The sequence below is a fragment of the Radiomyces spectabilis genome (genome assembly GCF_025331425.1).
Source record: "Radiomyces spectabilis strain NRRL 2753 chromosome Unknown BYT42scaffold_4, whole genome shotgun sequence".
NCBI classification, from domain to species: Eukaryota; Fungi; Mucoromycota; class Mucoromycetes; order Mucorales; family Radiomycetaceae; genus Radiomyces; species Radiomyces spectabilis.
The window spans coordinates 1,473,670-1,490,812 of record NW_026251929.1 but is presented as its reverse complement, the minus strand read 5'-3'; the positions used below and the strand labels follow the sequence as shown (position 1 = coordinate 1,490,812).

The 17,143-nt window shown below is 43.2% G+C and overlaps 6 protein-coding genes across 6 annotated transcripts; 3 read left to right on the top strand and 3 right to left on the bottom strand.

Moving 5' to 3' along the window:
• Positions 1-88: 88 nt before the first annotated feature.
• On the top strand, positions 89-1,271 carry BYT42DRAFT_563423 (uncharacterized protein). Its single transcript, XM_051567589.1, has one exon. It carries the CDS (start codon positions 300-302, stop codon positions 987-989), a length of 690 nt encoding a protein of 229 aa, XP_051425399.1. The 5' UTR covers positions 89-299; the 3' UTR covers positions 990-1,271.
• Positions 1,272-3,298: 2,027 nt separating this feature from the next.
• BYT42DRAFT_271756 (ubiquitin-related domain-containing protein) lies at positions 3,299-5,127 on the top strand. The gene has a single exon (XM_051562801.1). It carries the CDS (start codon positions 3,424-3,426, stop codon positions 4,795-4,797), a length of 1,374 nt encoding a protein of 457 aa, XP_051425398.1. The 5' UTR covers positions 3,299-3,423; the 3' UTR covers positions 4,798-5,127.
• A 4-nt stretch (positions 5,128-5,131) lies between these two features.
• BYT42DRAFT_592831 (uncharacterized protein) lies at positions 5,132-7,760 on the bottom strand (the record flags this gene model as incomplete). The annotated part of the gene is given in 12 exon segments (XM_051570648.1): positions 5,132-5,218; positions 5,232-5,243; positions 5,277-5,497; positions 5,565-5,957; positions 6,020-6,100; positions 6,165-6,317; positions 6,383-6,520; positions 6,589-6,667; positions 6,733-7,087; positions 7,149-7,375; positions 7,460-7,600; positions 7,659-7,760. 12 exon segments carry the CDS (start codon positions 7,758-7,760, stop codon positions 5,132-5,134), a joined length of 1,989 nt encoding a protein of 662 aa, XP_051425397.1.
• Positions 7,761-8,625: 865 nt separating this feature from the next.
• Positions 8,626-9,922, bottom strand: BYT42DRAFT_563415 (uncharacterized protein). The gene has a single exon (XM_051567588.1). It carries the CDS (start codon positions 9,874-9,876, stop codon positions 9,055-9,057), a length of 822 nt encoding a protein of 273 aa, XP_051425396.1. The 5' UTR covers positions 9,877-9,922; the 3' UTR covers positions 8,626-9,054.
• Positions 9,923-10,816: 894 nt separating this feature from the next.
• Positions 10,817-12,364, top strand: BYT42DRAFT_612393 (uncharacterized protein; the record flags this gene model as incomplete). Its single annotated transcript, XM_051571622.1, has 4 exons — positions 10,817-10,883; positions 10,976-11,008; positions 11,099-11,266; positions 11,403-12,364. 4 exons carry the CDS (start codon positions 10,817-10,819, stop codon positions 12,362-12,364), a joined length of 1,230 nt encoding a protein of 409 aa, XP_051425395.1.
• A 2,885-nt stretch (positions 12,365-15,249) lies between these two features.
• BYT42DRAFT_271594 (uncharacterized protein) lies at positions 15,250-16,701 on the bottom strand. The gene is made up of 5 exons (XM_051562800.1): positions 16,495-16,701; positions 16,217-16,415; positions 16,081-16,125; positions 15,568-15,987; positions 15,250-15,495 (listed from the first exon to the last, which is right to left on the bottom strand). Exons 1-5 carry the CDS (start codon positions 16,495-16,497, stop codon positions 15,398-15,400), a joined length of 765 nt encoding a protein of 254 aa, XP_051425394.1. The 5' UTR covers positions 16,498-16,701; the 3' UTR covers positions 15,250-15,397.
• Between the last annotated feature and the right edge of the window lie 442 nt (positions 16,702-17,143).

The following is a 17,143-nucleotide window of genomic DNA, read 5'->3' as shown; positions in this document are numbered from 1 at the left end:
CAATTTTCAGTTCTGATGTTGCGTTATCTAAAAACATTTCCTTGGAAAGCTTCGATTCCCCCCCCCCCCAAAAAAAAAGGCTCCCTAAGTCCTCGGTTTCTTTCCCCCCAAAACGGATGCCAAATATTGAGCGATCTGCTGCGGCGTGTGCGTGTAGTCTACTTAACTTGGGCAAGCCCTTTTCACTTGCTCTCCTGCTGATCATGAATTCTCCGTTCAGTTAAATAACTTGCGGAAAATTCCATTATTCGTTCTCTTTTATTCAATCATCATCACTTTTATCCTTTTCGTTTCCACTGATGGATTTTCCTCTTGCTTTTGCTGAAACCGTCATTAACAACAGCGACGTCGACAGCGTTCATACGTCACTGCTGATTGATGAGGAGCAGTTTCCACCGCTCCGCTCTTCATCTATCGGCGGAGAGTGGCATCTAGTACGGAAGCAAGACACCACCGATGAGTTTAAACATCACATGGTGCCCGTTCAAGAATGGGTCCGCGTAGATTACGACAAGAGTGTGTCGACCGAGAAACCTCTTTATGCCAAAGTCGCTGAAGCCGCCCAATCCATACCCGCACCCGAAGGTCGAAAGCCAGTCGTGCTACCACGAAGTTCTCAGCGCAAGAAGCATACAACGGTGTCACAACGGTACGAAGCTTGCATGGATGCCGACTACAACTCCGAGCTACAAGAAGAACTCCGCAATATTCGCAAGTCGCCGCAATATCGAAGTCGTCGTAATCGCGCCATCAAGTATCGGCAGCAATACAGACTGATACAGGCCGTCAGCGAGTTCATAGCTGAGCCAGTTACATTAGAAGAAGTGCCGCAAGAAACACCGCAATCGCATCAGAATCCAACCAAAACCAGTATGGAGAAATACATGGCCTTCGCACGGACATTTAAGCCACGAAAGAGCACCCGGAAGCCTAAACGATCGCTTTCGAAAGAGTACTTCATGACCTTTCATGGATTAACGGGACGATGATCTTGCGGCTGTACCAAAGTAAAAAGTCGTGCTATATTTCCCCCCCCCCCCTTACATTAGTCTTCCTTTTTCAGCAAGTCCCTTGCCTTCCCGTTTTAGGCGTTCTGATGAAGTATGAGGAACGCCTTTTGAAATTGGGCTATTTGTATGACGCAAGAGAGGTGCTGGAAAAAATAGAGTAATAAAAAAACGACGTAGTGTTCGCATCGAATTACACTCTAAAAAAGGGCCTTATACAATATCCCATGATCCATTGCCAACATTTTATGCAGTAAATTTCGCTATGATTTTTTTTTTTTTTTTTTGAAAAAAAAAAAGAGCACAAACCACCGTTGGTAAGCTTTTGCCCATAATCCATTAATGGCTATTTCCTCTGTTATTTGAAATAACAGTACCATATACTGTACTTTTCTTTCACAAGTACCGTAAAATGCCGCACGCTAGGCGTACTCCAGAACAACTCGAGCTGATGCTGTGGCGCAGCAACGACGTGCTCGAACGAGAAGAATGGGAGAAGAAATAGAAGCTTTTCCTACAAGGGATCATAATTGACATCCCTTGCGTGGGAGGATAATGAGGTCACGAACAGTACGAAAACCATGTCATTATTTAATAGTTTCAGTGCTCATATACGATCCAAGGAACGAGATCGCATAGCACAACAAGAAACTTGGAATTTTCGCAGTATAGAGCGCCTCTTTTTAAATCATGATTTATGTCGTAAACTTTGTCATGATGCCTTACAGTGCAAAGGATGGGCGAATGGCAGGAAAGAGGTGCCTGAAAGTAGAATGGAGGATGCTGAAAACCCTGATCGACTATCAAGTTTTAATGGGAGGAACGTGGTGCATCAATGGGAAGTGGTCTGGCAGTCTGGAAAATAAATCAAGGGAACAAGGAAATTACGCATCTACACTGGAATTCGACCATCAATATCATTGTTCCTTATACAAAGGGAATGGCAGAAACTGAACCAATATGTACAGCTCAGTCTCACCAATCTCAGTTGACTTGGCAACATGGCAGACCACCAGTTGCAGGCCGCAATTGAGAAGACTTCATTCACCTGCCGCCGTTAGAAACGTGCATGGTTTATTCTCCGCCTTTTCATGCAGCTTTGTCTGGAGGTGAACCAGCCAGCAAGTCGCAGCGTCTTTGTCTCCTGTTTGCTGATGACTGACACTGACATTGAATATCAGCGCTTTCATACGACAGCTTATGCACATGTAGTGAGTGGGTGATGGCTTTACGTTGTTGTGCTTTTTTGTCATGTCACCATTTTGGTCATCTCGCTTATTGTTAAACACGCTGGCCAACGCACAACTGCTCATGTGATTCCGCTCACGACAGTGTTTTGCTTGCTCATCATATCTTTTCTCACTCGATAATTCGCTAGAAGCTTCCACGTCGCGCTAATCAGTTTAGTTTTGGTGCATCTCGGGCTGCGGAGCCTGATTTTTTCCGCACAGTTTTTACATGTGGTCGGGCAGATGGCCCGATAGTATTTTTGCGTCGGGTTCCCCGCACACAGGCTCCCAACGCTCAATTATCGGTCAACATTCTTCTCTCCTGCGACCTTGTAGCAGTATGGTACTCATGTTATCACTGATATGTATATAGTCAGGCCGCTGGCATTTTATATTTTTGACCGAGTTACCTCTGAAACAATCTGTAACCAAATTTACACCCAACAAAAGCGGCTGTTAATGATTGATGTCTTTGATATAAACTTCTCTTGTTTGAGTTCACTTTAAACTTGATTCTCAGCCATCGACGTCCTTGTTTTTTGTGCCGCATAGTTAATTTGAATGCGAATTAGCGATTCTTCCGGTGAATTTTTTTACGAGTGCCGGCAAGAGAACGTTAAAAAAAATACCTTTGGAGTGGGACGTTGGTATTGCTTGTTATCACTATTTCGGCAACTGCGGCAGCGGCCAAACAAAATGGAGCGATCTCACGATTGTATTTTTAGTTTTTCTGGTGTCCGCAAAAAATTTCCTACAGATACAAGGCATTCACTAGTTTATTGCTTTTTCCTGATAATCAGCTCCTGAAAATGAAATAAAAATACAAGTTGGAACTCCTGGTTGGATTGTCTGATCATTGTGTCAATTTGTAAAGAAAAAAAGAGATGATCACCGTTGGGGAAACACACGACAAGGAAGGTTTGGACTCACATCACATGGTAAGCCCAAAAAAAATCTCATCATCATTGGATATGGAATTTCGATGAACAAAATGTAAACACCGATCCTGAAATCGGATAAATTGGTTCACTAACGACGTCAATCGTCTGAAATTGAACCAATCACATTTTGGAGCGGTTTTGCCGCAGCCCAAAGGAAAAAAAAAGGATATTCAAAAGGCTGCATTTTCCCCCCTCCTCTCTTTTTTCTTCTTGTTTCTTTACACTTTTTTCTTTATATCCCATACCATGCAGATTTTCGTTAAAACTTTGACTGGCAAGACCATCACCCTTGAGGTCGAATCCTCTGACTCTATTGACAACGTCAAGCAGAAGATTCAAGACAAGGAAGGTATTCCTCCAGACCAGCAGCGCCTCATCTTCGCTGGCAAGCAGCTTGAAGATGGCCGCACATTGTCAGATTACAACATTCAGAAGGAATCCACTCTCCACTTGGTCCTGCGTCTCCGTGGTGGTATGCAAATCTTTGTCAAGACTTTGACCGGCAAGACTATCACTCTTGAAGTCGAGTCGTCTGACTCCATCGATAACGTCAAGCAAAAAATTCAAGATAAGGAGGGTATCCCCCCAGACCAGCAACGTCTCATCTTTGCTGGTAAGCAGCTGGAAGACGGTCGTACCTTGTCCGATTACAACATCCAGAAGGAATCCACTCTCCACTTGGTTCTCCGTCTCCGTGGTGGTATGCAAATCTTTGTCAAGACATTGACCGGCAAGACAATCACTCTTGAAGTCGAATCTTCCGATTCCATCGACAACGTCAAACAAAAGATTCAAGATAAAGAAGGCATTCCCCCAGACCAGCAGCGTCTTATTTTCGCCGGTAAACAGTTGGAAGATGGTCGCACCTTGTCCGACTACAATATTCAAAAGGAATCCACTCTCCACTTGGTCCTCCGTCTCCGTGGTGGTATGCAGATTTTCGTCAAGACCTTGACCGGCAAAACCATTACCTTGGAAGTCGAGTCTTCGGATTCCATCGACAACGTCAAGCAAAAGATTCAAGATAAGGAAGGTATTCCTCCGGACCAGCAACGTCTCATTTTTGCTGGTAAACAGCTGGAAGATGGTCGCACCTTGTCCGACTACAATATTCAAAAGGAATCCACTCTCCACTTGGTCCTTCGTCTTCGTGGTGGTATGCAGATCTTTGTCAAGACCCTGACGGGTAAAACAATCACCCTGGAAGTCGAATCCTCTGATTCGATTGACAACGTCAAGCAAAAAATTCAAGATAAGGAAGGTATTCCTCCGGACCAGCAACGTTTGATTTTCGCCGGTAAACAGCTGGAAGACGGCCGTACGTTGTCCGACTACAATATCCAGAAGGAATCCACCCTTCATTTGGTCCTGCGTCTCCGTGGTGGTATGCAGATCTTTGTCAAGACTTTGACTGGCAAGACAATTACCTTGGAAGTCGAGTCTTCGGATTCCATCGACAACGTCAAGCAAAAAATCCAGGATAAGGAAGGTATCCCTCCGGATCAGCAACGTTTGATTTTCGCCGGCAAGCAATTGGAAGACGGTCGTACGTTGTCTGACTACAACATCCAGAAGGAATCTACCCTTCACTTGGTGCTCCGTCTTCGTGGTGGTCAGTGATTTCATTGTTCCCCTCATAATGAAAATTTGCCTTAGTCCCCTTCCCTTTTTCAAATAAACACATGCTCCTATCATTCTCTGGCAAATAATATGCGCGTTGTTTTATCATGCTTTATTTGTGTGTTCGTGTCAATTTATCGAATGTTCATGAAAGGAAAAATCAAAATTAACGCAAAAAGAAATAAGGCTAATAGGGTGGTAAATCATCTCTATGTCGTTTCACTTGTCTTGCTCGGAATACATCAAACTCTGGCGGGCGATTAGGTCCCATGCCTGCACATTTATTTTAATAAATAACGACTTTTCTTGACAGCCTAGGACGCGCTTTTTTTTTTCACATACCTTTGTGGCCCGAGTAGTCGTCATCGTAATCGTCTCGCATACGACGCTTTCCGAGCTGTTTGCCGCCTCGCATCATTCCCTGCAAACATTACATTAGACTTTGACTTGATATGATTTGATGAGAATATCAGACATACCCTTGATTTGAAATTACCACGGCCGCGACCAGGACCGCCGTAGCCACCGCGCATAGGTGGCATATCTCTACCTGATGGGGAATGCATGCCCATACCCTTGGGCGGTGGACCCATGGGACCACGACCAGGGGGTGGCATATTTGGTTGACTGCCTTGTGGTGGAAGTGGTATGATGACATTGCGTAAAAGATCTACCAACTCGGCGGCTTGAATGATGGGACCTATCCGATAGTGCATGACCGTCAACAATAATGTTTAAACGCTAAAAGGAAACGAACCAAAGCTCACCATTGAACATTTGTGGCAGTGGAAGGTTCGAAACGAAAAACGCGACCGCATCGGGTAGAGCGGGCGTTTTGGAAGGAGGAGCGTTGTGTTGCCAAGCCATGGGTGGGCCCGACGGCACGGGTTTACCGGGCATAGGATGAGGCGGTACAGCCGGTTCAGGCACTGGCACAGGTGGCACGGTCGCGGCAGGAAGTTCCACAGGACGGCTGGACTCGGCAGAAGGTTTGAACGATTTCCATTGATTTAAATCCGGACGAGGATATCGATCAGGAGAAACAGGTTCCAGAAGCGCCTTCTTATCTTTGTATGTTCGTTCTTTTCCTTTGCCACCGACCGATCCTACGCTTGGATCCGAGGGCTTGGGTCCTGCCTCTGAAGAGACTTCTTTGCGTGCTAGAACCAGAGAGTAAGAATTTTTTATGAACATACCAACTAAGCAACACACGTTGGCCTACCTTCTCCGCCGAGTTCGAGATCATCAATAGCATGAATATCCAAATAGCTGTATCGGCACAAGAAAGTTTCCATCGGATTATCTGATCAAAACTCATTGAATAAAAACGATCGTCGGTTTTGTTTTCGTTTGATTTTTTCACTTACGACTGCCCACGGCTTCGTTGCGTCGTTTCTCGACGTTTTGTACACCTGCAAGATCGCCGTATTTGTTTTCATAATCCAAGAATTTCATCCAGATGGGATCTGATTTTTCGATTGGCATGGTGGCGAGAGTTCTTTCAAACAAAGCACGTGTATCTGGACCAGACAACATTGGTGAAAAAACGCCGCTTATCATGGCCTTGTCGCAAATCACAACTTACTGTTATCGTCATTCATTTGAATAAGGAAATCCAGGTATTCGCCAATATAGCCTGGATCGTCACCGAAGGATTTCATACCAAAGTTGAAGATATTGCCGGCAATATTAGCGTCTTTGCTGTTGTGATATTCCATCAATGCTAAACACACGATGCAATGTGTTAATTCGATTGTATGGCTTCGATCCTGGACAGGGCATGTACTTTACCTGAAGCAATAAAAACATGATACGTCCGGTTAGTGGCTTTACGTGCGCGTGAAAACACGACACGTGCACTTTTGATACCCTAGATAAAGAGCTTTCAGTTGGAAAACAATGACGCAATGTTGAAAGTCCATCATAATAACTTACATCCGTTCGTCTTGCGAATCGCATGTAGCAGATCCACACCAGGGAGCAAGCTCGCGCAATCACATCCACTTGCTCCTTCATACGATCTTCAATTTCATCTTGTTCCTTCTTCAGTTGCTTTTCGCGTTCACGCAATTGCTCTTTCAGTTCACCATCGATATCATCGCCGAGGTTCATATTGGCCCGTTCCTCTTCGGCTTCCTGTTTCAATTTGTCCACCTCCTTTTGTGCAGCGGATTTGAGCTTGGCAATATCTTCATCCAGTCGCTCCAAGAGATTATCAAATGCTTTTTTCGCTTCATCCAGATCTCTTCGCGATTCGCACACCTCAGCGTAAGCAAAGTGGAGCAATAAACTACAATATATGTATAAGAAACTTGGCGGTTTGGCTGTTGAATCACCTCCTTTTAACGTACCTGGTAGGCAGCACTTCGATACTTTGTTTCAAAACGGACATGGCCTTTTCGGGTTTACCAATTTCGTGATAATAATTGGCAAAGTCATACCAGAGCTCCGGATAAAACCTCAGGGCCAAAAACGCTTGCTGATAAGCATAGGCCACACGCTCGGCGACAGCACTATCTTCATCCAACTGAAGAGGATTGCTCTTTTCCCACTGAATGTACTTTTTCCACAGATGCAGCTGAGCAAGTTTATAAGGAAAATCAAGACAATTAATTAGACTATCAGCTGAGAAGAGCCTCATTGAGAGGAACATTAGACTTACTTGTTGAACCTCCTTTTCGGTCCATTGGGGTGGTCGTGGAACAATGTTACGATTAATATGTTCGGTCAGCGTGCGCATTTCTCTGAGCGCCGTACGGGCCGTCATATAAGCAGAGGAGCGTTCACCGAGGAATTTCTTGGCCTACATACTACGTCAGAAACCCGATCAGGGATTGCCATCGATGATGAGAATACTGTACCGTCAACCGATTGAGATTGTTCTCCCATTGATCGTATTCTTTCCACAAGTGTTCCACATTGTTCAAGGGGATGGTCACCGCCTTTTGATAGGCACGCCGCATACTGTCCATCTTGCGTTGTTCTTCCCATGTATTGGTAGTCTAGTAAGAATGAGGGCTTGGTTAAACATCAAGTGCCTCTTGTCCATAATCGTCCATACATTACCTCGGCTGATTTCAAGAAAAAGATGTAATCGGCCCAAATGGGACCCGCATCTTTGTCGATGCCGACATTGTTGAGCACGTATTCGTATGCTTTTTCGACAATGCCTCTGGCCTCAGGAGTGGCGGCGGTACCATGTTCACCGAGATTGATGCGTCGGATATAACCCAAATAGAATTTCCATAGGTCGACTGAAAGAACGGTCTTGAGGCAGCGTGTGAACAATGTTTCGACTTCGTTGAAGTTGGAGTATTTGAGTTCCAATTCTAGGTAAGCAAGCCAGTGTTTCGACTACAGAACAAACCAAGGGTAAGTCCATAGGGAAATCACAGTGTAGTGTCAATAAAAATATAGTCGGTTGGTTTTGCATCTCTCTCTCTCTTGGGCTCTCTTTGTCTCTCTTTCGCTGCATGTCATTCTCCCTTTTTCAAATAAAACGTGAGTACTTCTGCCTAATCACAACTTGGCTCATCGTTTCCTTCCACAGAAAATCGTTTTCGACACTCAGGGTTTGTATCATCATCGATCCAAGCTAGTCAAGTCAATAAGAGAAAAAAAAATAACGAACATATCAGCACAAGGAGAAAAAAACCAAAGCAGACAAATACACAAAGACAGAATCCATGATACAACATTCCTTCTTTGGAAAATCACAAACCATTTGTTTCAGTGGAACATAAAGTGCGTCAGACAATGCATACCAATCATATCGTGCTCTTCAAGTACCCAGAAGATGATCTGTCAGACAAAATGATAGTCGTGGTGAAAGAAAAAAAAAAAAAAAGACGACATCATAACACAAAGTGGGATACAAGGGAGTTTTCCACGCAGAGGGAGGATTCTGAGGCGCTTTTATTCTGCGTATCCAATGACCAATCTTTTCCTGTCAGGAAGTGCCAAAAGTAGACGCATATCGAATCATAAGTAGGAAAAGAAAGAATAGAAAGAATATGAAAAGAAAAACAGAGAAAGGGACTTGTGGAGTCTCCATATACCCACCTAGATGCACACTTTACCTTTCATGACACCAGTTCATTCAATGATCGATGATTGATTGAATACAGGGTCGTGATAAGATTGTCCGTTCCGTCGTCCAACACCAAAATCGTTGTATACATGTGAACAGCCTTCAAAAAGCAACCAAAATACACAGAAAAGTGCGAGAGAGATAGAGAGAGAGATGCAACCAAATTTTCACAATTGAAGAGACGCGGGCGATACCATTTTAATAATATCAAAGAAATGATAAGAAAGAATACTTACCGAAGTAGGAAAAACTTGGAGAAAGCGTTCAAAGACATCGCGTATTGCTGCTAGATCGCCTGTTTGTTGAATGTCGGCAATGAGAGCTGTCCATGCGTCCACATCATCAGTGGACTCTTTGATGCGTTGCTCCAATCGTTCGCGTTTCTGATTGATGCGAGGAGCTTCTGTTTTTGGTTCGTTTTTCGGTTGCTGAAGAGCTGCCACTGGAATTTGCCATGAAGCCGGTGCATTGGGTGTCGGCATCTCCTGGTGGGTCTCCTTCGGGTCCCCTTCTTGCACGGCCGGTGTCGACGCAGTAACATCCATAGCATCTGTTTCTGTTACGTCATGATTCCGAGAACCTGGTGTTTCCGTGTTTTCTGGAATGTTGTTGGCGTCTGCATTGGTATTCACAGTCTGGTCATTCTGTGCTTCGTCCATCGTCACGTCGGCAGCATTCGTTGTATTGTCCGCAGATTCTTGATTTTCAGTACCGCGGTCTTGCTCTTGAGACTGAGTCTCCGTAAGGCTGGCATCGGCCGGGGAAGCTTCGGATGGTTCCGCTTGCGATGGCTCAACGCGTTGCTCTGTCTGTGGCGGCACCGCTTCTTGTTGTGGTTGTTGTTCGTCCGTTTCAGAGACTTGGTTTTCCTCCAATGACGATTGATTCTGTTGTTGCTGTTGCTGAACTACGGGTTCATCCTTGAGTACCATTTGATCGTCTTCCGATTTATTAGCGTCAGAGCCTGCCGCAGGAGTGTCTAAATCCATAGTTTACAAACGGCCAAGTGCAAGGTCAAAAGGGACTGTGATGAATGGGACAATTTTTTTGGACTGTTTATGGTCGCCGCTTTCTTCAGCCTTAAAACGGCAGCAAAGACTACGTCACAGGCGATCCATGATTGGATAGAGATTTTTTTTGGTTTCGCGCTCAAAGAAGGGCAATTTTTTCGCACCGAACACAAACTTTTCTGCACCCTGTCGATTGCTTTTTGATCCGAGACGTGGGTTATCCTGCTGCAAGATAACTTTTTACTACTATCTTTTGTTTGAATTTTTTTCTCGTGGACACTAACTGTATTCATTCAACAATGCAACGTGCTTCTACTATTTTATTGGGATGAAAAGCGCTTCTTCACCGAAAGCCATCTCCCTGCCGCGTTTCCCTTGCTCTCCTTTTCAAATTGGAAGGCGCCCCTTCATTATGCTTCTTCTCCGTCGCAGAAAAAAAAAAGAAACAATCTTTTGCATGCTTTTCAGGTCCCACTTTTGCCCATGCAGTGCTACTGTTCGGTTTATTGTGATTAGGAACATGGTTAGATCGCACCGCACCACCCGGACGATGCTTTGCATAAGACATCAGTGCATATCATCAAAAATCGAATAAATTTACTTTAACCGATTGGATAGTATGAAACGACATTCAAAAGTTAAAAGTCCTTGTGGTGTTTATGCCTTTTTTTTTTCTTGCTTTACTCCTTGGTTCAAAGGGGTAACGTACTTACAGTCTGCTCACAGTTGAACTGGAGGTATCTTCTTGTTTGTTTCCTTAAGATTTTTTTTTCTTCGTCATTTCTAAACGATCGAAACCTCTTTTATAAATTTTCTAACTGATCATTAATCTAGGCAAGTTGTTATTACAGTATGTGCAAAATGACGTCCCGCTTGGCGTTGCTAGGACTAACCTTGAGATTTTTAATACAGCACTCTAATGTTGGATTCTTTCGACTTTGCTGCTCAAGTAGCACGCCTGTGCATGGACGAAATACGTCGTCGAGGTAAACTGAAGAAGAAAAATTACTGTCATGCCACTTTAATCTGACTTTTTCTTTTGCTTCATCATCTCTTATCATTTTCAATTGCTTTCCAGGCATGGAAGAGCGTAAAATTCTGCGGAAATCTGGTAGAGTATATATACAAAACACAAATATCCCATCGTTGATGCTTTCCCAACCGAACTTCTCTAATCATGAACCCTCTGAAAACTTTGTAGCTCCCAACAGCGTCCTTTTATTAAAAGTATTCAGACAACGACATTGCACCGCCGATGATTTGATGCCTGTGAGCATCCACTCGGTTGCGACATTGATGCAGGATACGCTGTGGTGTTGTCAGGAACGAATGGTCCCTAAGAAAGTTTGGCGAATCATCAACTACGAAAGTAAGTGTGATATTTCATACTATTATGTTTTACTTTTGACCGAACCAAGAATCTCATCATATTCTCAATAATTGGTACTATTTTCGTTTTATCAACTTGAAATATTTTTTTGGTGGAACAATCTTATTTCATGCAGCTTGCCCATTGCAAAACCTGTCAAGATACATGTCACGAAAAGGAGAACAGCTTCTTGTCGAAATCTTGGATTTCTTGGTTGAAGTCATGCAACACAAGAACAAAAATTTGATGGATGCTTACCATCTCGGTGAAGCGATGGGCAAGGTCACCTTGGGACCCGCCGATTGCGACCCTATCATTGCCGAGAAGGCTGGCCATTTTATGACCAGGATGATCATCGAACACTCGAAAAAACACAAACCTGTTCGGGTAGATTCAGGCTTTGAACGAGTCCCTCGCGCAGTCGAATATCAACCCATCTCTAAAGCCGATGCTGCTCATGCAAAAGCCAAGTCGTATGATCGCATTATCCGCAGAATAAAGTACCTGAACAGCGATTGGATCTCCAACGCTGTCGGTCTTCGGGCGATGCTCGACGATGACTACGAACAAGAACCGACCAAAATCGAGGAACCCTGGATCTCCATTTTCAGTACCCAGTTACAACCATCGGATGCAATGGCTTCACCTTTATTATATCGTATCGTGGCCGAAGCGAGCAAACCAATCATCCCCATTCCCGCCGATCCTTTTGCTTCATCTTACTTATTCCGTGCAACTCACATCGAAACTCAGATTCAGGATGCATTTGCAGAATTTTTGCCACTGTGCATGCCGAGTTACGAATACTACGAAGAGGACAGCAAACAGCAAGTGTCCCCTTCGTCCATCTCCCATCTCAAGAAGATCAATCACTCCTTCTCTCACATGAAACTGAACCTACGTAAGCATCGTTCACATGGCATGGATAGTGAGTTTAGTAACGACGAAACCATTCGAGAAGATGCCTACGAAATTGATTCACAAGCCTGCGATTACAAAGCATCGAAGCACAAACAAATGAAGAGCATGATGCGCAAAGTCATAAAGATGGGAACCATTGTTCCCAGCAAGACCAAAGCAGGTCCTGTTATTTATTAAATGACGTTTGCATCCATTTTATCCAAATCTTTTAATTTCTGGACCCATACTGTTTTTCTCGTTTTCTTTTAACCTCTAATTGTTATTCCTTCATCATTTTTTTTTCTCTTTTTCTTTTCCTCTATGATCGATTCATACAAGCTGCCTACGTTATTTTCTTCCCTTTCTTCTTTTTATTCATCATAAAATACTATCATCCTTTTGCTGATTGACCAATAAAAACTGGCTGTCGGATCTTCAAAAGCAGCAGGATTTGGTTCCCTATCTTTCTGACCTTCAGGTCGTCTTTATCCTAGCCATCACGCTTTTGAGTTAATACCTCCTTATGCTATCTCATCTAAATTTTGAATACATGGTTTGACAAAAAAGTAATTTTGTACTGGTCAACTATTTTGCGAAAATGTCGGTTATCCATGAGAGCCAAGTCTTACGCGTCCAAGTATGTAGCGGAGGATCAAGCAACACCATTTTGCTTGATGGAGGAACTGAAATTAAAATATAAGCGTACGATAAATCCCTGAATCCAGGCAGCTATTGCGTGAAAGGGGAAGTTGGTGCTTTTTTTTCTTGGAATTCTCGGAAACATGTCAAAAGTTTGAAACAGTCTCTTACTTGGGAACGACCAACCAGGAGCTAAAAGCTGATCATGAGAATATCCCGGCAGTATGATTATAACATACGAAGTGACGTTCCAGGCCTCAAAAGTGATAGAAGCATCGAAACGTTGTATTGAATTACGGTATCATTAGCACAAAACTTGGCATTAACTAAGCCTCTCGGAGCTTTTTTAGCGTCATACGATATTTTCTTGCATCCCATCTTGACATGACTGGTCAGATGAGTGTCAGGGAGTTGGCACTCGTGTAACACATGTAACGTGAAAAGTTCAAATATCGCGCCCTTTTCTGAAAGTGCACCCAGTCCCCAATAGATGGCAATTCGTGTGTAGGTGACTATTTGATTAGAAATAGCTACTTGTTAGGCTATTTCTTGCTGATACGTACTTCATCCCTTTTGTATGTGTTAACATGTCATGGTGACAACATCGGACCCAGTCATCATTCCAAGTTTTGAGGGCGTGAGACGTGTCAAGGTAAAGATCATGCGATTGTCCCAGACAGCTCGCTTGCGCACGTACAATAGCGGAAGGGCGCTGTAAGTTGTACGATAAGATGGTGATAGATTGATGTAGCAGAATTTATCATTATTGTCACTTTTGAATCAACGATAACAGCCTAGTTCCATCATTTTTGGTGAGATTGAGTTTACAGTCAAATGCCGGACATCCGTTCCGATGAAGAGTTTTCCATTATAACCCATTTGAAATACATGGATATCGATATCCAACAAACCCACATATCCGCTCCATACGGTGCTAATCCGCGACTCTTCGTTTGATTTGACTCCTTAATCCGACTTGGTGAAAGCCGGATGCAGCAGCTTGGTTCTCCTATTTCTACCTCCACTTCGAAATTTGAAAGACAGACGGACATCGTAGTAATGATAGCAATTCTGGCGATGCAAACAGCTAAAAAATGGTAATGTCGGTGCGCTTCTGTATCCTTGTGACGCATGATTATCTCGTCATCTCATTGTACGCACAGACCTTTTCGATCTTCACCTCATCAACATTCGTGCAGTGGCACTGAATCTTTCGGGGACTGTTCTGTGATCTCCCATCATCGCACAATGACGGCAAATGGTTTATCCGCGACTTTTGGTTTTTATCTTTTTTTTTTTTTTTTTTTTTTTGCAAATAAACTGTCAAGGAGAGTGGATCTACCGCACATGTTCTCTTCGAAACAGGCTCCACACCAGGGGACTAGTTTATCAAACGTTAGAATTCTGTGGTTACACTGCCAGTACTTGAGAAACGTTGTTCCTTTTTGGATGATGGGTGCCAAATCAGAGGCACGTTGGTTTTACAATACGTAATCATTAGCATAAATTTTTTTGGGCTTCATGAGGTTTCTGGATTTTAGTACGACTCGGCGGAAATCTTATGACAGAAAAAAATGGCAAATATTGACGCATCTCTGTGCTTCGACCTGGTGAATGTGACCTACGGTGATACGTGTATGTGGACATCGCTTTCCTTCTTCACTGTGTTCCTGATCCTGATGAGAATCAAAGAAGTCCAGGGGGGAATGATTGGGAACCTCCTTGTTTGGCGCTTTGTCTGTTGTGAAAGAAAAAAAGAAAAACTTTAAAAAAAAAGCTGCTCATGTGCTCCTTGTCACACCATTCAAAGTTTTCTTCTCACTGTATTTGATACGTTTGGGTGCTGGATGATCGGTTCGGCTGGGGTCGGTACAGCCATCCTACATCTTGGTTGTGCCACCAATGACAAATAAATTCACTAAAATTTTGTGCTTGTGTATCCAGTCTGGGACGCAGGTACGGTGTTCTCCCAATGAAATGGACTACACGCCCGTGTTGGTAATGCAGCTGTAGACATGACTCAAACACAGAGAGAAATCCTTTGAATCATCCGAAAAGCCAATCATTTAATCATAAACATATCAACAGAAACAGATATTCATCAAAAAAAGGGGATAATAGAACATACAAATAATTTACACAATCGTAATAACGCGTTGTTGCAAGGCAACATAAAATGAGTGGGACGGTAGATATTGAAAATCGTGTCACTAACAAGGAAGAAACAAATGTTCGCAAAGAAAGCGAAGAGGGAAGCATACAAAATGGCAAGCTCTTTCAGATCATGTGTGAACATCTCAAATGAGCTGCAAAGGAATGAAATGGATGGATGGAAATAATGGAAACAAACGGAATATGCAAAAGCAAAAGGTAGACCAGAATGATGCTGAAGCGGGAGGTATGAAAAAAAAAAAAGGCATCGGTCTTCGATAACTGGAGGGAAGAAGGAACGAGTGGCAAGCAGACAGTATGGGTATTGTACATAGATAGGAAATAACTAGTTAAAATATATGTATATGAGGAAAGATAATGCTATACGAATAATAAATAATAGAAAGGGAAAATGATGGAGTAAGCGAGAGAAAGGGAAGTTTATCGCATGCTCAATGAGTATTGATGATCCATGTCAAAGTTGGTCAGCTTTGTTCGACGGACGTTCCATCGTCTGCTACTGTCTTCCTCAGACAATTCTGTAAAAAGGGAATTTTTCCGGTTAATGGTCATGGTTCAGTAACATGATTCATGTCGAGCGGTTTATTTACCTGTGAAGCCTTGATAAGCATAGATATCGAGTTGTCGTCGTCGCCTTTGTTCAGCTGCGAGTAAATCAGTATCTGGGCAAGCAAACATTTGCGCCGTCAGGTTTTCCGATTCGAGCAATGGTTGCAAGATGCGCCGGCGTGCATTGATAAACCAATTGCTGATTTGGTTGACAGTTAAACCAGTACGATGGGCGAGTTCGATTTTTTCTTTTTCGGAAGGGTAGGGATGCTTCTTATGGGAAAGAAGCCAGCGTTTGAGAAATTCCGTTACTTGCTTGGGAAGGTTGCCGCGACGACGTTTTTTATTGATGTCAGTGCTAGGAACGGGAAGATCGATGGATGATGGTACATTGACGATCAGCACGGGAGCCTCAGCTGATAAGAGGCCTTTTACACTCAGTGGCGTTGAAGTGTAAATCATGGGCTCAACCGACCTAGGTGGCGTGTCGATCGTGGCAATACTGTCAGTTGAGCTATCGCTGGAAGTACTGGAAGCACTCGAAGTGCTGGATGTGGATGTACTTGGCGACACATGTACTTCGTTGTCCTTTGCATAATCTGCTGAAAAAAAGAAAACACACATTTGTAGTACAACTTTCATTGAGTGATCTTGTGCTTTTCTTGTTGAACCCACGAGCAATCTACATACCGAAATCTCCGTGAACGCTGCTATCGTATGGCGGAACCGTCCAATATCTTGCATTGGCTTCAAGCATTTTGGTCGTCTTCTCTCGATGCTGGTCCACCTTCATGCGGTGCTGAGCATTGTTCTGCAAGGACATTGCTAGTCGACTGGAGGAAAAATCATTGAATAACACTAGAGGAGAGAATTCACGCGCTGATGATAACTAAAAGACAGATAAATCATTTATCATGAATATAAATTCATATCATAAAAGATGAACATAGGGGAAGCTAAAAATTTACCATGGGATTGATGACAACAGTTGAGACGGATAAAAGTGAAAAGCGACAGATAAAAAAAAAATCGAGGCAAAGCGACCAAAAGAAAAAGGAAAAACAAATAGCTTATATACAGATAACCTACATGCATATGTGAATACACCATTTTTATATTCATATGTAATTTAATGCCGCACATCTCCTCGGGGGAAAATGTCTTGTAGAACACAAAGCATCCATATAGAGTTTAGGTCACAATTGCAAGAGAAAAAAAAATCTGTCTGCATAGCTGGGCGTTTTTCCTTACTGATATTTAAAAGACCGAGGATTGTCAGTGGGCACTAAAATATACCTTCTGAGTAACTGCACATCGTTTTTTTCTTCGTGGTCTATTGCATAAGGTTTTGTGTTGTGGAGCCAAGCATCCAAGCATCCATGCAATATGTCAATATTTTCAACAACAATCTAGATGGGCTGGCGAACGGTAGAAAAGAAATCCTCAAACACATAATGCGTATCGTCCACGTTCATCCCTTGAATTTTTTTCCCTCTTTTCTCTCTCTTTCTCGCACTTTTTTTTTTTTTTTTTTTTGCTTTTTTCGCCAATGAGCCCGCGCGTGACTAAAAAATGATGGCTCTGGTTTGGGTATTATGCAGCTACGCCTCCTCTAAC

Excerpts from the sequence above, each read along its gene's own strand:
- BYT42DRAFT_563423 (XM_051567589.1), top strand. The coding sequence starts at position 300 with ATGGATTTTCCTCTTGCTTTTGCTGAAACCGTCATTAACAACAGCGAC.
- BYT42DRAFT_271756 (XM_051562801.1), top strand. The coding sequence starts at position 3,424 with ATGCAGATTTTCGTTAAAACTTTGACTGGCAAGACCATCACCCTTGAG.
- BYT42DRAFT_563415 (XM_051567588.1), bottom strand. The coding sequence starts at position 9,876 with ATGGATTTAGACACTCCTGCGGCAGGCTCTGACGCTAATAAATCGGAA.
- BYT42DRAFT_271594 (XM_051562800.1), bottom strand. Across the intron at positions 15,988-16,080 it reads TGTGTCGCCAAGTACATCCA|TGATTTACACTTCAACGCCA; the intron begins CATCCAGCACTT and ends CGGTTGAGCCCA. Across the intron at positions 15,496-15,567 it reads TGCTTATCAAGGCTTCACAG|AATTGTCTGAGGAAGACAGT; the intron begins GTAAATAAACCG and ends CCCTTTTTACAG.